The 22649-nt window shown below is 39.1% G+C and overlaps 1 protein-coding gene across 1 annotated transcript; it reads left to right on the forward strand.

Annotated features, from left to right (window-relative positions):
• The first annotated feature begins 778 nt into the window (after window positions 1–778).
• LOC135768947 (uncharacterized) lies at window positions 779–21335 on the forward strand. The gene is made up of 2 exons (XM_065278311.2): window positions 779–961; window positions 18853–21335. The coding sequence occupies exons 1-2, from the start codon at window positions 874–876 to the stop codon at window positions 19698–19700; spliced, it is 936 nt and encodes a 311-aa protein (XP_065134383.1). The 5' UTR covers window positions 779–873; the 3' UTR covers window positions 19701–21335.
• Window positions 21336–22649: the final 1314 nt, after the last annotated feature.

A 22649-nucleotide genomic window follows, 5' to 3' on the forward strand; every position in this document is an offset into this window, starting at 1 on the left:
TAATGTCCAGCACGTTTAATACCAGTATTATTAAATGTTTTTACACATGTATTATGAACCAGTTTACTGTGGAGATCGAGGACTAATAACAGAAGATGTGCGCTATTCAGACAACTTTAAAATTATTTGAGGACTGCATCTGTATTTATCACTTCTTATTATAGGGAGGAGCAGGGTTACAAAGTAAGGCTCTTTGGGTGATTCCCCTCAATTTCCTAGGACTTGACTACCACAAAAAGCCACACTTGCATTTTACCTCAATGACTACATCAAGTCAAGTAAGTTTTGATGATAAACTTGGATAAATATATTAGATCTATGGTATTATAGTTTAGCTAGCAAATGCCAAAATGTGTTTATACAGTAGCTAGCTAGCCAGTAAATCAGATATCTAAATGTAAGCTAGTACTGTTATAGTAACTATAATAATGTTTTTTATGCTTTTAATGAAAGTTTCTTAGTGAAAGACTTTAAGTACTACTTACAATTAAATCAGTCAATACATCATTTTTAGCATTTGTATAACTTGCATGCATGTCTGCTTATGACCAAACAATATGTTTATTTATGTTTGTATATGAAATAGATTATATACATTTTCCCAAATGTTAAAAAAAATCCAGCGTCCACAGATTAAAAATAAATAAAATAATATAAATGTGTTTTTGTAATCTGGGTGGTAAATAAGGCAATCAGTACTTCTGTTTTATGGCAACTTTAATGTCTCTTCTTTCATTTCTAGTTCACACCCATAGAGTGAAAGTGATTGAGACCTTCAGTGAAGCTCCTCCTACAACAATCCACCAATAAATGCTGGAGTCAAACACAGAGAGAAATCACTCCATGTGTGACAACTGAAATCTTCATGATATAATGTTGATGCTGGTGAAAGAGGAGCTTGAGAAGATGACAGATACACAACCATGCAGAATAAAGGAAGAAGATACTGAGGAACAAATAGGTTGGTGTTTTCATTATTGATGGTTGATGATTAATCATAAAAACATTGACACTGAGAAACATGAGGGAAAAATACACTAAAATCCATGAGATGATAACTTTCTGCCTCTATAATAGATTCAGTAGAATTAGATTGAAACATCAGGTAAAGAGTTTTATCCAAAGCAACCTTCAGTGGATTGAATGACTGTGATCTTTGGGAATTGATCAATGCTCTACTACATTTAAACCTCATGTTGTGTTCACGTCATTATCGAGATAATTTTCTTTTACCCCAAAAAAGTGGTTAATGTTACTGCATCAGATTGAAATTTATGGACTTTATTTACAAAGACTATAACAATCTCACTTATACAAAATTGTCGCTTTTCAAAAAAAAATTCCCCACCTTGTTTTACTTTAGGTATTTCTGGTCTTAAATGACCGGCCTAAAGAAAATAGTTTATAACCAGGACCTTCTAATGCCCCAAAAGATGTCCAAACAAGCACTGTCTGTTTTAAATGCAAAGCACCCATTAACATGGCACATGAAATAGGCTATTGTCATTCATGTGCATACGTTCAGTAAATGCATTAGATGCATACATCATTTACATGAGTTCACACAAAGTTTTTTTGTCATTTTGGTTTAACGACTCAGATTTGATAATGACTCTGTGCCATAGTGTACAGAATAAAAGCAAACTTCCTAGTTAAACATTAAAGGAATATTCAATTTTCTTAAAAGAAAAATTCAGATAATTTACTCACCACAATGTCATCCAAAATGTTGATGTCTTTATTTGCTCAGTCAAGAAGAAATTATGTTTTTTGAGGAAAACATTGCAGGATTTTTCTCATTTTAATGGACTTTAATAGACACCAACAATTAATACTTAACTCAACACTTAACAGTTTTTTTCAACGGAGTTTCAGAGGACTAGAAACAATCCCAAAAGAGGCATAAGGGTCTTATCTAGCAAAACGATTGTCATTTTTGACAAGAAAAATAACAAATATACACTTTTAAAGCACAACTTCTCGTTTAGATCCGGTCGTCATGCGCTAGCATGACCCGATGCAATACGTCATCACGTCAAGAGGTCACAGAGGACGAACGCGAAACTCCGCCCCAGTGTTTACAAGTGGGGTGAAAGAGGACCGTTCCTACGTTGCTGTATGTCAACTGATACTAATTAATGCATGGGTCTTCAACCGGGGGTCCGCGGCCCCCAGGGGGTCCGTGACGGAACTGCAGGGGGTCCGCCAAATGATGTTTAACGACAAGCTATTTTTTGCTTAAAACATAAAATATATGTACAAAATGTTACATGTCTCCTTTAAGTTGTGCACGTGCGTGGCCGCATAGGTTTGAAGGCGCGCTTTCAGTTTAGACAGCGGACCAAAATAAAATATCTAAAGATTATAAATGTCCACTCAGGAGAGAAGGGGTTTTAACATTAAGTGGCATGGCATCTTACGCACAGAAGCCAGTGGCACGTGCCACTACGTTTTGTGGCACTTCCGGTTTCAATTGGCTCGTACCAGTGGCTCGTCGAGTGGCACTTCCGGTGTCCAGTGGCTCATACCATTCCGTTTGTGGCTTGTCTACTGACACATGTCAGTAAAACTTAGGTCTGTTGGATTGAGGCATGTGGCACTGATATTCACCGATCGATCATTACAGAACCGAGAGTAACTTACGCGTGCTGCTGCTATGTTCATTTAATTGTGACACAATGATTTTGTGTGTCCTTTTTGACTGTCTGGTGTTTCAGGTAACCGAATGCGTGAAATGCATCGAGAGCTAAATAGGACATCTTGATGATCGTATGATCATAATTCATAATTTAAGTATTAAAAATGTAAATATTTAAAATGGGAAGGCAAATATTTTATATATTTAATAAAGCACAACATTTGTCTGAGCTATATTGTATATTGTATAATAGTTTTAAATATACATTTTCTAATTGTATTATTTGGGAAAATGTAGTCTGTGAGTGGCATGTTTTTATTTGTAACCAGTGCCAATGTGTTGTTTTTAATAAAAAGTGTCATTTAATCTCGCAGAATATTATAATATTTTTTTTCTGCAAAGTACCGCATTTACACACATGCACGCCAAAACAGTAGGTGTCAGTCTAACCATGTTTATGTTTAAAAACAATGTCCTATTACATATTTTACAACTTGATATTTATTTTATTTTATTACAACTTGATATTTACACGGTGTTGACAGTGCAGATACGTCACGTGCCCTTCAAAATTACATTTTATATAGTCTATACAGTATAGATTGTTGTCTATAAGAAATAAGGGTTTGAACAAATTATTATTTCACAACATTAATGAGATAGTAATTATTTTAAATAAATTGTTGGATTATTTCAAAGCAAAACAGATTTACAAAACACTTAGCAAAACACTTTACAAATGATTAAATCAAACACAGTTTTTTCCTTTATTTTATGCATTTCATTGGATCTAAATGTTGCCTACAGTATGCTTTAAGAAGGAGTCAGTTTTTTTTCTTCGATCTCGTCTTTCATTTAAAGGGTATCTAGTAGACTCACTTAAATTAGGCATACTACTTAAAAAAAAAAAAAGATTTACAAAAACTGATTAAATATTAAGAAAAGGCACAATGTTCACACGACCATGGCTCGGACAAATACTGTGCTTTATTAAATGAAAACACTCAAAATATTATGCATTTCCATTTTAAATACAAAATCATTGTGTCACAATTAAATGAACATAGCAGCAGCACGCGTAAGTTACGCTCGAATCTGTAATGATCGATCAGTGACTATCAGTGCCACATGCCTCAATCAAACAGATCTAAGTTTTACTGACATGTGTCAGTGTACGAGCAACCAAACAGAGTGGTATGAGCCATTGGACATCGGAAGCGCCACTCGACGAGCCACTAAAAAGTGTCATGAGCCACTGGACACCGGAAATGCCACTCGACGAGCCACTGGTACGAGCCAATGGAAACCGGAAGTGGCACTAAACATAGTGGCACGTGCCAGTGGCTTCTGTGCGTAAGATGCCATGCCACTTTATGTTAAAACTGCTACTGACTCAGGAAGCAGCAATAGCGACAGAAAAGTCATCATAAAACAGGTAAATATTATGTGTGTCTTTCTTTCAGAATGTCATTTTTAGAATCAGTGCGACATGTTGTTTCATCTATATTTCTGAACTTGGACGGCTGTTTCACGCGGTTCAGATTTAAAGCGCTAATTCAACAGGCAAATGACACCACACCGCGTCGGCATTTTAAACTGTCACAAAACTATCGCTCGCATTTAAAAACGAATGAAACGCGCGCCGTCATGGTTCTTTGTGCAAGATTCATAGTCAGGTTGAAGTCCGCCTCTTAAAAAGTTTCCCCAAAGAGATGCGCTCGGACTCATTGCATGTTGTTCTCCTGAGTCTGTTATGAAGCTATGCAGAAAATAAACCTGCGTTACTCAAACTCATGACAATGATGATACACGAGAAAAGCAACAGACCTCTGAATTATAAAGTAGCACAACCTCTATCCCCACCAGAATAGACAGTCTTTGTGCCATTCACCATGATCAGTCATCTTTATAAACTGAAAGCCCTTGTCCAATTCACAGTAAAATGAAAATATATTACACTGCAAATACCTTAAAATAATATTATATTATTATTATTATTATAATATTAATATAAAAACTAAATCTACTTTAACAAAAAAATTATGCATGTTAATATAGTATGGCTGTGTGACAATATGGTTTGTTTCTATTTATTAAACAGTTCCAGTCCTTGATTCTGATCATCAGTTGTACTTTACTTCACTTTGCGTTGTGCCTAATACGAAAAGGCAGCCTCTCGTACCTTACTGCTTACTTAAATATCTCTGTTTTACACATTTAGTATCAGGGGGTCCCTGCTTCATGCCTCTCTCATCTAAGGGGTCCCCGACCCAAAAAACGTTGAAGACCCCTGAATTAATGTCTTTGTGTCAGTTTATTGTTTACAATGGTCCGCAAATGTGCGTTTTATATATATGTAACACGTGACCTTCCTAAGTCACTACGCATTTACGTTAGGTCGCGCTGGACCGGACCTTTACGGAAAGTTGTGCTTTAAAAGTGTATATTTGTTATTTTTCTTGTCAAAAATGACAATCGTTTTGCTAGATAAGACCCTTACCCCGGATTTACACCGCACGAGTCTGCGGCGCGTTACGGCTCCGAAGAGGCAACCGGAACCGATCGCGGTCATTCTAGTCAATGCTTGTGTTTACATCAGATGCGCCGCGGCACGTTCCAAGAGCGTCCCAGAAGCTGCACTACGCGCCGCTATGCTAAAGATAGGTGCCTAGTCTATTTTTGACGCGCGCCACGTTGAAGCCGCACCGTAAATATAAAATAAATGTCACAAATCCTGTCAATTTCAAAATAAACACATCGTGCAGACTCCCGTATTTCACATCATCTTGCTCACAGGCACTTTATGTGAAATAAACATAATTGAGGATGTGTTTTAGACGAATATGCATAGCTTAATACTTTAATATTTGTCCATCCTAACTGAATTTTTATGTTTATTCACTTTTTAACTACAGAACAACAGGACAATTCAAAAAACTAAACAATATAGCCTACAGAATGAATCTTAACAAAAAATTAACATTTAGCCAACTTATCCAAACTCAGAAAATCAAGAAAAACGTCTGACAGAAAAATCACGTGACGTTCTACTGCTGCTCTTCTGATCCGCTTCTTGTGTGAGTTGGCACCGCGTAGAAGACGAAACAAAGCCACCTCGGAGCCGTAACGTGTCGCAGACTCGTGCGGTGTAAATCCGGGGTTAGGCCGGTGACACACTGGATGCGTGGCGTGAGCGTCTCAGCTGCGTGGCGTGTCCGTTTTTATTTAGGCTCCCATGTTAACAGGTTAGAGCTTGCAGACTGCCTGCATGAGACGTGCGTCTCAGAGCCGCGCGGAAAACGCGTGCTTGCTAGAAATAGAACCGACGCCTATTTTTCATGCGAGACGCAAGCGTGTTGGAAGTGTTTCCAGGCAAAATATTCACCAATAGCAACAGCAGCCCGGCAGCCCTGCGTCAGGCAGGCTTCTGGTATGTACAGACACAGAAAACGCGACGCAGCCGCCACGCAACTGACATGCAACAGATACGCCACGCAGCCAGTGTGTCACCGGCCTTATGCCTCGTTTGGGATTGTTTCTAGTCCTTTGAAACTCCGTTGAAAAAACTGTTTAGTGTTGAGTTAAGTATAATTTCTTCTCGACTGAACAAAGAAAGAAAGACATCAACATTTTGGATGACATTCTGGTGAGTAAATTATCTGGTTTTTATTTCCCTTATGCAGAACACACAATGCAGTTTAAGTTCAGGTTTGTTGTTGTTGTTAGGTAGTAGTTAGGTTAGTTGACATAAACATGCATATAGTGGTCAAACTGTAAAACAAATCAAAATATATACAATTAGCAAAGTTCCCTTTTTTAAAAGAACTGCATACTCAATAGGCATATTACTATATTGCAAAATAACCATATTCACAATTTTCTAATGGCGTGGGAATTGCAAACTCAATAAAGACTTTAAATAAAAGACAGTTTAGAGAGAAAATATAAATTTAGTAATTTAAATCAATTAAATTCACTTGAACACTCATTCAATTAAACATTGCATTTTGTTGCAATACATTTGCAGCTTAACCACTCAATTCTCTATGTATGGTATGTAGGTCAACATAACATACCGACAATATAGCATCTTTAAAGGTGCCCTTCCTCTGGCGTTTTTATTGTTTTACACTGTTGTCTGAGGTCTACTCATGATGTTTGCATGATTGTTACATCCAAAAACATCAAAAGCAATAAGTAATAGGCTATTTTGTACCCTTGTTTTGAGGCTGGTTTGAGAAATGATCCGTTTTAATGGGCGGGCTGCATTGACGACTTGGAAGTAAACGCCCACTGCTATGATTGGATAACAGTTTATCGTTCAAACTAACTTTCAATTTAATCTCATGTGTAATCAGTTTAATGTTAAGTGAGTGTCTTAAGACACAGTGGCTTTCTTACACACGCATATTTTATCATAAACCCTTTTGACACACACACGCGTGTCTTTTATCGTAAACCCACACACACACACACACACACACACACGTGTCTTTTATCCTAAACCCTTTTGATGCGCGTGTAGCAGCGCATGCACGCAAACACACACACACACACACACACAAACGTCTTTTACACAAACCCTTTCGACGCACGTGTAACGAACGCACAAACACACACGTGTCTTTTATCACATTCGATGCGTGTGCATCATGAATTCGCGTGAATCGCGTCCCTCTGAAGAGAAGTCCCGGCCGCAACTCATAGTGACACAAAGTACTAAAGTGTTTTACTCGCACACACGCGTGCGTGTCTTTTATCATAAAACTTTTCAATATGTGTGCAGCATGAATTCGCGTCCCTCGGAAGAGAAAACACCGGCCACTACAGTGACACAAAGTACTAAAGTGCTTTACTCACATAAGCTGCGCCATTCTGTCCGGATCCGCTTTTTAATCGCAGTCTCTCTTCAAATCCAGCGTTCTTCTGAACATCCAAATATGTAGCAACTGTTATGATTCCCTCGTTTAATAGGAATGATGTCTCTCGACGAAAAACAATGGCCCGATTACGGTACGGTTGATGTTTAGCCATCCTTGCTGTAACTTGTTATGAAAACTAACTCAACTACACGTAATATGTGGGCGCGGGCTCAAGTTGAAGAGCTCATGAATAGTAATGACCTCGATCAGTTCCACGTCACACTGATAAGCTTTTCAAACTGACCTGATTTCTCCGCTTATTTCTTTTCAGTGGCTAGAGCTGACAGAGGAGGCGGAAGTTAATTTTCACATTCACGACACAACACAAACACATATGGACCTAACACATATCAAAAAATACAAGTAAAAACGGTTTTATGTGGAAGGGCCTCTTTAAACGTGGAAAGTCGTCGTATTAATTGTATTAAATGTAAACAACATGAATCGTTAACTTTAGAAGTAGTCTCTGCGTTATATACACTTATTTAAACTTAATGGTTATGCAAACTTACATTCAAGAGTATTAAAATGAAGAATTCAAAATTTTTAAGCATACATATGCACTGTGACTTTAGGCGTTTAGACGGTAATAATTGCAAATAGCGATATAAAACATTGATAAACAAACCTTTTAAACACATATAACAAGCAAATGTAATTCTTGCCGCGCGGGGAATAGTTAGTTTATGCTTAATCTTGAAGACATCTGTAATTAAACAGCTTTTTAACACGAGTACAACATGACACATGTTTCACTTGTCTCTACCCTCTGAACCTACTACGCTCTACGCGTGTCATCACACGAGCTCACTGTTCTTAAAGGGGCAGCACCCAACAGAGGGTATAATGAAAAATAATAAATAAATAAAATAAAAAGTTAATACAGTGTAAGTTTAGGTCTATTTATGAACAGTAGCAGAGCTGGAATTTAATGGGGTGGCCAAGGCTACTTTACGAGGTCCATAGTCGATGAAAGAAAACATTGTGCAACCTGTATCAAAAAGAGACTTCAACAGGTAGGCCTATGTTACGTGCCCATCAAATAAAGTATGGATCAACATAACATATAAAAGACACAGAGATTCGATGACAGTTGAAGTGAATAATTTTAATTAAATAATAATATGCCTTGATTTAGGCAGAGCATGGTGGCAAGAATGAACATAAAAAAAACAGAAAAACCCTTAGCCACACTATTCTTCAAAGCAGATGAAACTTGCCTGCCTCCCGTTTAAAATAAAAGACAGTTTTGTGTGAGTCTTCCGGGTCCTCTTTCTCCTGCTCTCCACTAATCTACACTAAATATGCAAAACCCATCACCAGTTACCACCAGCTCTAAATAAATAGAATGAATTAGAAATAACAAACATCCATTCCTTATCGGAAACATGCTTGTGAAAAACAACAGTAAATTAGGGTCTAAACAAATTCAAAAAGGAAAACAGCAGGTCGAGCCCGCACCAAAGCTAGAGGGCTCCGTCTGCCACCAGGAGCGGATGGGAAGTGAGAGAGAGAGCTCTACGATCTCCAAACTGGCGTCTTTAAAGCAGTTGCTCCGCCCACAATCACAGCCGACGGGGCTCCATGTGATCTGTACAGGAAATAGAGAACAGGTGGAAACAACCGCACTCAGCAGCAGTTAACCAAGTTAACCATGACCATTTAGCAACGTAACACCCCCACCCTTAAAGAACATAAATTGGGGTTTAAATCACAATATAAAATATACAAACCATTTATGTTCAACAGGGGGAAAAAAAACCCTGCTGGACTAAAAAAAAATTTAAGTGCAATCAATAGTTTTCTTTTTACTTAAGCACAATTTATGTACCATATTTCCATCAAGCACGGGACAATGCATCTGCAACTACATTGTCGCGTCCTCGGATGTGCCTAATTTGCAAGTTGTACCCTTGCAAAATCAAACTCCACCGCATTAAGCGTTGATTGGAATTACGCATGCGATTGAGAAAAACCAATGGGTTGTGGTCAGTATATACCACAACCGGACATGCGGCACCTCCGACATATACCTCAAAGTGCTGAACAGCAAGCACAAGAGCAAGGGCTTCTTTTTCTATAGTTGAATAAGCACGCTGATGTAGGTTAAACTTGCGCGAAAAAAAACAAACAGGATGTTCCAAACCCTCCTTGTCATTCTGCAAGAGAACAGCCCCCGCTCCCAGATCGCTCGCATCAACGGCGAGAGAAAAGGGCAGAGAAAAATCAGGAGCAGCCAGCACAGGCGCAGTAGTCAGCAATGCTTTAACAGACTCGAAAGCCGCTTGACTCCGTGAAGTCCAATCGTAGGTCACTTTTGAACTAAGCAAATCAGTGAGGGGTGAGGCAAAAGCAGAGAAATTTTTACAGAATGACCGGTAGTAACCTACCATGCCCAAAAAACGGCGAAGTTCGCGACGAGTGGTTGGAGGAGGATAATTCAAAATCGCCTCAACTTTTGACTGGACAGGACGCACCTGCCCACGGCCAACCACTTTACCCAAATACACCACGTGGCTTGGCCAAACTCACATTTAGCTAAATTGATGGTTAAATTAGCTTCTGATAGCTTACGAAACACAGTAGAAAGATGGGCCATATGCGAAGGCCAAGTAGCACTATAAATGACTAAGTCATCTAAATAGGCCTCGCAATTAGGCACACCCTCAAGAACGCCATTGATAAGCCTTTGAAAGGTGGCGGGAGCGTTTCGAAGCCCGAAGGCCATGACGGTGTACTGCAGGAAGTGATCGGGTGTCACAAAAGCCGAGATCTCTTTAGCACGGAGTGTCAGCGGAACTTGCCAGTAACCCTTCAATAAATCGATTTTACTGACAAATACCGCTGAGCCCAAACGATCAACGCAGTCGTCAATACGCGGTAATGGATAATTATCAGGTTTTGTAACGGCATTCACCCTCCTAAAATCCGTACAAAAACGCATGGAACCATCACTCTTTGGAACAAGCAAACAAGGCGAACTCCATGGGCTATGACTAGCTTCTGCAATGCCATTTTTCAGCATGAATTTTACCTCACTTTGCAACAACAACCTTTTGTGTGGATTTGTACGGTAAGGATGCTGTTTAATTGGACATGTAACCCCCACATCAATGTCATGTTCAATTGCCGTTGTTCGACGAGGCACATCAGGAAACAAACTCTCATTTTGTTTAATTAAGGAGATTAAATCACTGCGTTCTGATGTTGATAAATTAGACAAAAATAAATCTAAATCATTAAGAACTTCAGAATTCTTCATTCTCCCTTCAATAACCTCCATCGATGGAGTACGACCCTCATCTTCAAGAAAAGAACTCGCCACAGTACCGTGTTGTACTAACGGAGACGCATTTTCCCCTTGCCCCACAACCGCCAGTGAAGAAACAACTTCAGCACCACATGACTTGGACAGCTCCAGTTTAGTTGCGCGAGCATCTTCACGGACAGTGGAAGTACCAGGCGGGGTGAGTTCCGAGATTAAATCTTCTCCTCGATCACAGTACAGTTTTAAACGGTTAATGTGACACAGTGTGGTTTTTCTCCTTCGGTCCGGAGTAAAGATGACATAATTCAAATCATTCATTTTGCGAGCAACGCGATAAGGTCCACTATAACGAGCATGTAAAGCGGAACCCATCCCCGGAATCAGCACAAGAACTTTATCACCAGGACTGAAACTTCGGGAAACAGCCTTCTGATCAAACCTCTGTTTCATTCTCTTCTGACAAAGACCCAAATTGTCCCTAGCCAACTGACATGCACGGCTGAGCCTGTTACGCATTTTGGACACGTAATCAGTCAAACTGGAAAACTCTTTAGGCTCGGCGAGCCACGACTCTTTCAACAGCTTTAAAGGTCCGCGAACCGTATGTCCGAAAACCAGTTCTGCGGGGCTAAACCCCAAACTCTCCTGCACCACCTCGCGTACAGCAAAAAGAGCAAGCGGTACACCATCATCCCAATCACGCTGGAACTCGAGACAAAAACACTTGAGTATACTTTTCAAAGTTTGATGGAACCTTTCAAGGGCACCTTGTGACTGTGGGTGGTACGGGCTGGAAGTAACATGATGGACAGCGAGCTGACACATAGCTTGCGCAAACGCACGGGACGTAAAATTAGTACCGCGGTCAGTCTGAATGGTTTTCGGAAGGCCAAAAACAGAAAAAAAACCCATCAGGGCTTTAATGATGACAGGAGTTGTGATTTTACGGAGCGGTATTGCCTCTGGAAATCGAGTCAAGCTACACATTATGGTGAGTAACCACTGATTCCCAGACTTTGTTCGGGGCAATGGGCCAACACAGTCTAGTATAACATGTTCAAACGGCTCAGATGTAACCGGAATCGGCTGTAGAGGCGCCGGCGGAATCACCTGGTTCGGTTTACCAGTTACCTGACATAGATGACATGTTCGGCAGTATTTCACAACATCCCTTTTAATACCTGGCCAAAAAAAATGGCGTAAAACTCTGTCAGTAGTCTTATTTACGCCGAGATGACCTGCAAAGTGATGGTCATGAGCTATACTCAAAACTTTATCCCGAAAAGAAATTGGGACAACAATTTGAAAAAGAACTCTCCACTCATCTTGCGCGGAGGCCATAAGAGGTCTCCACTTGCGCATTAAGACACCATCTCGTAAAAAATAGCCGTGCGGCGAATACTCAATGTCTTCTTCAGACATAGCTTCTGACAAAAGAGAAGACAGAGACGGGTCGATTTTCTGTTCCTGAATAAGCTGCTCTCGACTCATAGATAAATTAGAAACAGAAGAAAACGACGGTGAAGCAGAATTGAAAGATAAATCACTATCGCTAGCGAGTGAAGGTCGAGCAATAAAGGTATCACTAAGATCAAGTTGATCCTCAATTTCGTCTTTTTTTTCGTTTTTCGCCATGGCACGAGTAACCACATTACACGAAAAAACCTCAGGGAATTTGATTGACAGGTCATCAATACATAATTTTGGAAATGCATGAGACACTAGTGGGCAAGGTAAAACTTTTCCACCACACACATCGTTACCAAGCAACACCGCTACATTTTCAACAGGCAGGGAAGGGCGTACTCCCACGGTAACTTTGCCAGTGACTAAATCAGACTCAAGAGAAATCTCATGCAGAGGGACAGTAACATAACCCATTTCAAATCCACGTACAAGAATACTATCCCCAGTAAAAGTCTCCTCACAAAAAGGCAACACATCTTGTACGATAAAGCTCTGTGAAGCGCCAGTATCACGCAGAATTTTTACAGGAATTTTTGAGCGTTCACCGGGCAAAGAAACAAAGCCATCCATTATAAAAGGCGCAAAACTGTTGTGATCATTAGTAGTATCGTCCCTACTCACAGGCAGGTTCGAAATGCACAACCCCATCTCTGGTCTACCAGAAGCTGGTGGACTCGCTACCTTATTTTTACGTTTTGGAGAATAACACTCTGCCAGTACATGACCACGTTTCTTACAGTATGCGCAGGTCGGAGCTATAACATTAGACCCCGGCGGACGCCAGTCCGAAGGGCGGCCAGAAACCGGCACAGTTTCTCTAAAAACTTTGGGCACATTTGGATGACTAGAGACGTTTTGTGAACTTTTTGAACTAGAAGGAACACGCTTATGTGTGAGTACATACTCATCCGCAAGCACAGCCGCACGGGCCGGAGTCAGATTCTGATGCTCACTCACATGGGTAGCGACTATTTGAGGAAGACCGTTTTTAAAATCTTCAAGAATAATCAAATCACGAAGAGACTGAAAGGTTGTCACTTCTTGCGAACTAAGCCAGCGATCAAATAGCATTTCTTTTTCTCTAACATACTCGACATGTGTAAGAGCTTCAGGTTTATGATAATTGCGAAATTTCTGTCGATACGCCTCCGGCACAAGAGCATAAATGCGTAAAACAGCATGTTTAACTTTCTCGTAATCTGCTGCATCTTCCAGAGTTAACGAGGAATAGGCTTCCTGCGCTTTCCCAGTAAAAACACACTGTAACGTCATTGTCCAAATTTCTTTGGGCCACTTAAATGTTGTTGCTACGCGCTCAAAATGTGCAAAAAACTTATCAACTTCGCTCTCATTAAAAGGTGGAACAAGGCGAATGTTACGAGTTATGTCAAATTGATCTTGCCTAACTGAAACACCAGCCTCCCGAGCCTTCAGCTCGAGCTCTTTGATGCGTAATGCTTGCGCAAACTCAAGATCTTTCAATCTAAATTCATGTTCCCTCTTCTCCCGTTCTCGTACTGTCTGTCTATCAGCCTCTAATCTAGTTTTTTCGCGTTCCCATTCAATTTCCTTCTCTCTTAACTGTAAACGTTTCAATTCTAGCGTTGCTTTATTAGGGGAAGGTGGAGGTTCGGTAGGAAAACGCTTACCATCAGGTAATGCAGCTGCATCCGAAGACACTTTCAAAAATACTCCAAGTTCTCGTAAAGCTTCCAAAAGCCTATCCTGAAGTTCAGTCTTGGAAGGGTTACCACTCACCTCAAGTTTATAGTGGCCAGCAATTCTAACAAGATCATCACGCGTAGCAGTTAAGAAAATCTCCTGTGAAGGAGCGAGAATAAAGGCATCTAAATTAAACATTGCGAAAAATACCAAATAGGTCCACCCTAAACGAGAGAAAAAAAAAAAAATTAAATACACTAAAAACTATCACCGAAAATCCATGGCATAATTAACAAAAAGGCGATCACAACAAACTAATGCGCACTCACAGCGCGCAGTGCGACCACCACAGAAAAAGATTTTCACTAAATGAAAATCGGACTTCAAAAATGCCAAAAAAAAAATATATATTGACAAATATAGCTTGTTCAAAACTCGGCTAAACGAGCCCCCATTTATATGTTACGTGCCTATCAAATAAAGTATGGATCAACATAACATATTAAAGACACAGAGATTCGATGACAGTTGAAGTGAATAATTTTAATTAAATAATAATATGCCTTGATTTAGGCAGAGCATGGTGGCAAGAATGAACATAAAAAAAACAGAAAAACCCTTAGCCACACTATTCTTCAAAGCAGATGAAACTTGCCTGCCTCCCGTTTAAAATAAAAGACAGAGTTTTGTGTGAGTCTTCCGGGTCCTCTTTCTCCTGCTCTCCACTAATCTACACTAAATATGCAAAACCCATCACCAGTTACCACCAGCTCTAAATAAATAGAATGAATTAGAAATAACAAACATCCATTCCTTATCGGAAACATGCTTGTGAAAAACAACAGTAAATTAGGGTCTAAACAAATTCAAAAAGGAAAACAGCAGGTCGAGCCCGCACCAGAGCTAGAGGGCTCCGTCTGCCACCAGGAGCGGATGGGAAGTGAGAGAGAGAGCTCTACGATCTCCAAACTGGCGTCTTTAAAGCAGTTGCTCCGCCCACAATCACAGCCGACGGGGCTCCATGTGATCTGTACAGGAAATAGAGAACAGGTGGAAACAACCGCACTCAGCAGCAGTTAACCAAGTTAACCATGACCATTTAGCAACGTAACAGCCTACTATAACCCTTATGAAAATTAGTACATGAACATGTTTTTTTTTTAAGTGTAGTAACCATGTTTTTTTTTTTTTGGTGTATTGATTACTATTACCAAAAGCCATGATTTCACTACAGTAAACATGTTTTTTTTAACTGTGGTAAAACCATGGTTAATGTTTGTAAGCGAAGACTGAATGCAATAAAATGTTTACTTGCAGTTAAGGGAATCCATTGGATACTATTATACTCACAAAGATTGCTGTTTTGAGATTTTTTGCTATTATTAAAAGATAGTCCAATCTATAAGCATAGACTTCATTCATTAACCCGTACTAGCGAGCATAGTAATGATGATGCAGTGTATAGAAGAGAGATCTAAGTTGAGACAATTTTATGTGAATTCAAACATTTAAATTTTATATATACACAGGTGCTGGTCAACAGAAAATAGAAGTTTGTCATAAAAGCAAAAGAGCTTGAAAATTTTTTATTTGGGAGGTTTTACTGTCGCTGGAGGAAGCCATTACTGTGTGTCCACCAGAGTAACATTAAAGACATTTTGGATGCGTTAACAAATATGACATTTAATTAATATGACAGCGATGCACATTTGTAGCCCATCTAAAAATAAAACAGACAGGAGATCAAGTGATTGACGTTTGGACCTCTCATTACATTTACATGACGTTTACTTAATACCTAAAGCAGACGCTTTCATATAGATATTTAAAAAGTGAGAAAGGAAGGCGTGAAGATGTGTCATTACGTGACATCTTCTTTATATGTGTGGAAAAAATAAGTTGCCTATAATTAAGCAATATCGCTGGAGTAGGAGTGTGCTATTGCTCTTTATCAGGGGTGGCGAACGTCGGTCCTGGAGAGCCGCAGTCCTGCAGATTTTAGCTAAGACTAAAAATAATACAATAAAATAAACACTTTTGCAATCAATTCTGAGTGACTTGTACATGATTTTATTCATTGAAAAAAATAATTAAAATGTAATGTATGTGTAACACATTCAGAAAAACATTAGTCTGCTATTTTCAAAAATTATGCAGTAAAGATGAATGGTTTTTTACATTAGCCACATGTTTTTCATGTATTTACACATTCACTTCACTAAGTCCAGTTGCATCACATTTTAATATGTTCATTTACTTGTAGAATATGTGCTTGAATACGGCCTACAGCCTGATGAATTTAAAACACCATCACTTTAAGTATGGTAAAAGGTGTAAAGACGTGACCTCATCATTGACAGTGAGTGGTATTGGACACACACAATAATAACAAAGCTGTAAGAAATCAGACCATGATGAGGAATGTAATATTTGATCGTTTATTTTCATTACTGTCGCTACTTCCTGCCATACTCATTCACCGCCGTCCCATTTGCGGCGTAAACTCCTCCTACTTGCACATTTCTGAAATCCCTCCTACTTGTGGCATAAGCTCCTCCCACTTGCGGCGTAAGCTCCTCTCACCTGCTGTCTCCGGGCTGCAGCGATACATACATGGATCCGACGGTCACTTCTCATGTCTCATTCACCAGGGAGAAAACTTTGCAGTACAAAGTGAATAACATTTCCAAAATAACCAACATAAACAACTGGTTTACATCAAAATTAGTTTAAGCACACGTTCGGTTGTGTAGACGTAGTAACTATATCGTTATGCTAATCCGTAAACGAACACAAATTTCATAAGCAACACAATGTTTTATCAAAGTAGAATATCTGAATCCATCTCAATACAAACATATCGCGTACCTACCATACCAAAATAAACAGTGCAACGACCCTTTCAGACTCTTTGCCTCCTGTAGCTGTTTGCGTCTCGTGGTAAAGCAGTAAAGTTACGGATGTTAATTTGGGTGTTTGCTCTTGCTGATCCAGGCAGTTTTTGCTGTTGTTGTTATAAAAGATGCCTTTAGTTTTGTGGCTCCTGTGTAGGTTTTCAATTCAGCAGAAAAGTTTGCCATTCTCGCTGTTTACAGACAGAAGGTGAGCGCACGTGAACGCGCCGATGATGTATGGTGTCTGCATGGACTCGCTTGCGCGGTGGGAATTCAAATTACGCTTGCGTATGAGGGACCAAAAAGGAAACGTCCATTCGGACCGAAATCTATGATTTGTTGAACATTTTTTGGTCCTATGCCTTTCATAGATGACATAAATTTCTAAACACAGTGATTGCTTTCAGGATGTGAGGAGACTTTTAACCAGCATAACTAAAAAAGTTTCAGGATTAAATCTGTTACCCTACCTTTAAGAAAAAAATATTTTGCATACTTAATCGATCAGATGTACCCATTATATGTTCTGCCATGATTAATATTTACTAATGCTTCTTGTAAATTGTAAATCATTTTTTTAAAATGATAACAGATGAAGCAAAAAGCACCATACACATTTAATTAGTAGTATCGGACAGATATCGGTATCGGCTGATATACAGATTTCTGGTGTCAGATCGGAAATGAAAATGTGGGATCGGGACACTCCTAGTAACAACACAAGCAGCTGTTATCTCACATACTTTCATATGCATCATTTTTAACAACTCACAAGTGGACAAAATGTGCCAATTCTAAAGGGGAATGTGTCTCTCTCATCCACTTATAATCCAATCGACCACTTGTTTTTGCACCACACCTTTTTTCTTTGTATTGCCTGACAGACTAAATAATATTTTTTTAGTAAATAGTGTTACAAATACCCCTAAAACAACATCATTTATTGTAACATTATTTGGGGGCTCGTCCGGGATCTAAATAATATTTCCTGGAGTGTATTGAGTTGTTATTGAACTCGATTTCACTTAAATCATAAGTAGACATTCCAAACATTATGTAGACATTTATCTTTTGTTAGTAAGACAAGAATTCGTTCTTTTACTCGGCGCAGTAACACCCTCCCTCTCCCATTATGAGAGTGAGAAGGGGAGCGGACTTTTCAGGCGAGTCGAAGTACTCCCAAAAGTGCTATTACGCCTTAAAATATAGTTCCTCTTTTAAATCCACTTAGAAAAGCGCTAAGTTTTATTTTGTACCACCAAACTTGCTCGTATAACTACTCGTCTTAAATAGGAAAAACGTTGATGTGTTTGATCACTTCTAACTTTATCTCTGATTGGTACCATTGAATGAATGGGGCTAAGCTAAATGCTATTGAAGTGTCGCAGCGCGCTCCAGCGCTTGCGTGCACGCACACAGATAATAGAGGGATGTATCAACAATTCTTAGTTAAGGTAATAACATAGTTTAATATTGAAAATGAGTAGACTATTCTTTTAAAGTTATAGTAAATTTTTCTGACACGTTTCTAAACGAAGTTCACTGAGGGAGAGAGAACAAAATGCGCAAAATGTTTATTTTCTTAATAGATACTTTAAAGTTTTAAATGATGTATAAATCATATCTGTATGTCCAAAATCAGCAGAGTAATCTAATCTAAGTCTCTTTGCGGAGTAATTGAAAAATAAAGAATTTGCGGTGCCTGCGCATTAATTAGGCCTATGATTAATTAGTTCAAAAAAGAAATAAAAAACAGTCCTAACTATAAGAAAACAAGTTTACAAAAAGGTAAAATCTAATGTTTGGTGATATTGGAAACACCAAAAGTGTTATAGGGTTTTGAACACAGCACAAGAGTTAAACTACAAGAGCAGAAATTGACAATAGAAATGACATAATGTACTTTACGTTAAAAATATCATGGATATATGACAATCTCAAATGTGTTTTGTTTTGTCACTCTGGTTTATCAATATGAACTATTTACTGTCTTCATTTTAGATATGATGGAAGTGAAAGAGGAGAGTCAAGCTGAAGTGGATGAAAAACATCAGATTGTAAAAATAAACCATAATGTTTCACAGAAAGAAACTCTGAAGACAGAAGACATAAAGTGTGAAAATAGTTTCAGTGAAGATGAACGCCCTGCAGATCACAAGAGGACTCACAGTAAGCAGAAACCTTTCACATGTCAACAGTGTGGAAAGAGTTTTAGAACAAAAGATAACCTTAAAGCACACATGAGGATCCACACTGGAGAGAAACCATTCACATGTCAACAGTGTGGAAAGAGTTTCACCTTTCAAACGAACCTTAACCGCCACATGAAAACTCACAGTGGGGAAAAGCCACACGCATGCCATCACTGTGACAAGAGTTTCATAGATAAAAGTCAACTTAAGAAACACATAAGAGTTCACACTGGAGAGAAACCTTTCACGTGTCAACAGTGTGGAAAGAGTTTTTCTATTGAAAGTAACCTTAAGATACACGCAAGAATTCACACTGGAGAGAAACCTTTCACGTGTCCACAGTGTGAAAAGCGTTTCATAGATAAACATGGACTTGAGATTCATGTGAGAAGTCACACTGGAGAAAAACCTTACATATGCTCTCAGTGTGAAAAGAGTTTTACATGTCGAAGTAATCTTAAGACACACATGAAAGTTCACACTAGAGAAAAACTGTTCACATGTCTTCAGTGTGAAAAGAGTTTCATAAATAAACGTGGACTTAATAATCACATGAGAAGTCACACTAAAGAGAAACCGTTCAAATGCCATGAGTGTAAAAAGAGTTTCAAAACAAAAGCTTATATTAAAATACATGCAAGATTTCACACTCAATAGAAACCATTCATGTGTCAACAGTGTGGATATGGCAACAAAGTTTATAAATCAGCTGAGGTCTTTTTAATAAAACTGTGCGTAGGATCCTTACTTAAAGAGCCACACAGATCCAAAATTGAAACTGACCTGTATTGCAGTGTGTCATGTAGCTGTCCATCAATGTAAACAATGTGCAAAGTAGTTGAACCAAAAAGTGCACGATTAATAAAGTTATTGGCATCTAAAGTAGGGAGTCGACTCTGAATCGCTGAAACGAGTCGTCATATGGATTGAATCTCCTGCCTGACTTTATCCACATAATACGTAATAACATAATGGTTCAGTACCCACTTTATTTGGAACAACATGCATCTCCTAACCATAACTTGTAAGTATGATTATAGCTACATACTTGCTTAAATGAGTGTAAAAATTTGAATGTCTGTTGTCGTTTTTATAACTTGGACTAATGATGAATGATGTGTATTGATGATGTTGTTTAAACTCTTAATATACTTTCAGAGAGTCACGTTAGCAAGTGGCTAACGTATGCTGCACTTACGGTTTTGCTATGACCCGGTTAGTTTACATAAATGCTTAAAGGTATTGCGGAAGATTTTCTTTTTTCGGGTGGATCATCAAGACTATTGGTCCTCCTAGTTGTCAATCAGGAGTGTTGCGCAATTGCATTTTTTAAAAAGTGAAGAAGGCGGTTCTTTTCTAAAATTCAAGAAAATCCTCCGCTACACCTTTAAATGAGTGTAAAATAGTTTCTGTCATCATTTTTATTGCTTGGATTAATGATAAATGATGTGTATTGATGTAAATAATCTGCCACTGATAAATGATGTGTATTGATGTAAATAATCTGCCACTGATCTGTGTCAGTTGACCAATCAGAGCAGAGTAGGCTACTGAAAGGTGGGGTTTAGGCTAGGGCTGGGTCAGAATATTCGATTATTCAAATATTCGTTTGGTGGGTTGTAGGGTTGTGACAATTAATCGGGCAAATGCGCGTTTTCTCAATGAATGAATTTGAATGAATTACGGTGATATGCAACCACATCCAAAACCCAGAGGGCGCTCTCATGCAGAAACACCATTTGTGCTACAGAAGAAGTAGCATTACTAATGCTGCGTTCCAGGCAACCTGTAACCCGTAACTCACGACTTCAAAACCACGACTCTGAACTGGGAGTACATCGATCTAGTACGAGTTCACGGGTGGGAAGTCACGGGTTTGACTGCCGTTCCAGTGCAATTTCACCGGTAGAAGGTTGTAAAAACACGAGTTACAGGCTGCCTGGAACGCATAGGGTCGTGAGTCGTGGTTTTGAAGTTGTAACTCACGGGTTTAAAAACCTGCCTGGAACGAAGCATAACACTACTCCAGGAAATATCTAGAGGCATATTTATATCGCTGTTCTTCAGATTGTTTCAGGTATTTTCATGATGATAATAAATAATATTTTAAATGATTGTGTTTGACGAGTGTTGCTTTTTTAAATGCACGTTATAAACGAGTCAAACTTGTAGTGATTTTAAATTGATAAGGACTTCCTACTGATCACGGAGCCGTAGTACATGCACAAGCTGTGCATGAAACACTGAATCGGAGCCTTACGATTCAGAATCGATTTTAGACAGGTCTTTTTAATGGGAATGGGAATGCGATGCATCGATGCACATCACTAGCGGGTTGGCATTCGATTTTTAATTTTAAGGTTTGAATGTCCTATTTGTCTCAACATTATTAGCTGCAGAGACCGCCAAGCAGGAAGAGCACTTTACTCTCCTGCTCTACAGGTGGCGGTGTGGCGCTGAGAACCTGGCTTGCAACTGCCACCAAACCCCACAAGAAGATCGTGCTTGTGTTGGCTAGAGGCTTGACCGCATTAATGCTTAATAATTGTCAAATACATTACATTCAAGCAGTGCTGGGCAAGCTACTTGGAAAATGTAGTGAGCTAAGCTACCAGTTACTTAACATTAAATAAAGCTTCACTACACTGAAGCTACCCCCCTGGGAAATGTAGCAAGCTAAGCTTCATCAAAAGTAGCTTGCTACATCCAAGCTACTTTTTTATTTTTAACCAGTTTTATTATGTAATTATTTATTCAGTTTCCATTTAGAATTTTGATAATTATAGGCAATTAAAGCATAATGTAGACCTAGGTACTTCACATTACGGGGCGGTTTCCTAGACAGGTCTCATTCTACTCCCAGAATAAAATGCATGAGTGAGCTGCCTTAATTTAAAAACACCTTGCCCTGCATACCTTAACACAGCTCCGAAACTTTCAGAGGGGTACGCGGATCTGGAGCTACCTCTACCATCATTTAAAATCAACTCCAGACACAGTAACGAGACCCGCCCTCCCTTTCACCCTGATTGCCCCTGACCTGACCCTGACTGTGTGAAACAACTAATCAAATTGATGACGGCAGTGACATTACCCAATCAGAGGTAGAGCACGAGTCTTCACAGAAAGCGAGTGGTAATGTTTTGTATGAATAAAGGCTGCACAACTTGAAAATACGGGAAAACAACGTCCCGTGTCGATTCAAAATGACGCGCTTATTCACAAATTCAGGACAACTTCAGAAATGTTTGGAAAATTGTAGCTTGTGTGGAAGCTACCGGACTACTTGGTCAAAAAAAAGAGCTTAAATTCAGGACAACTCCAGAAATGTTTGGAAAATTGTAGCTTGTGTGGAAGCTACCGCACTACTTGGTCAAAAAAAGAGCTTAGCTACTAAAGAGCTATTTGATTTAGAAAGCAGCTAAGCTACCGCCAAGCTACTGAAAAATGTAGTTAAACTACTAGCTTCGCTACTTGTAGTGAAGCTACTGCCCGGCACTGCATTCAAGATGCCAGTATGTCACCAGGAGTCAGAAGGATTACTTGTATATCTGCTTTTGAGTTCTCAAAGTTGTGGATCTATTGACTTGCATTAAACGACAGGGC

The sequence above is a fragment of the Paramisgurnus dabryanus genome, chromosome 3 (genome assembly GCF_030506205.2).
Source record: "Paramisgurnus dabryanus chromosome 3, PD_genome_1.1, whole genome shotgun sequence".
NCBI lineage: Eukaryota > Metazoa > Chordata > Actinopteri > Cypriniformes > Cobitidae > Paramisgurnus > Paramisgurnus dabryanus.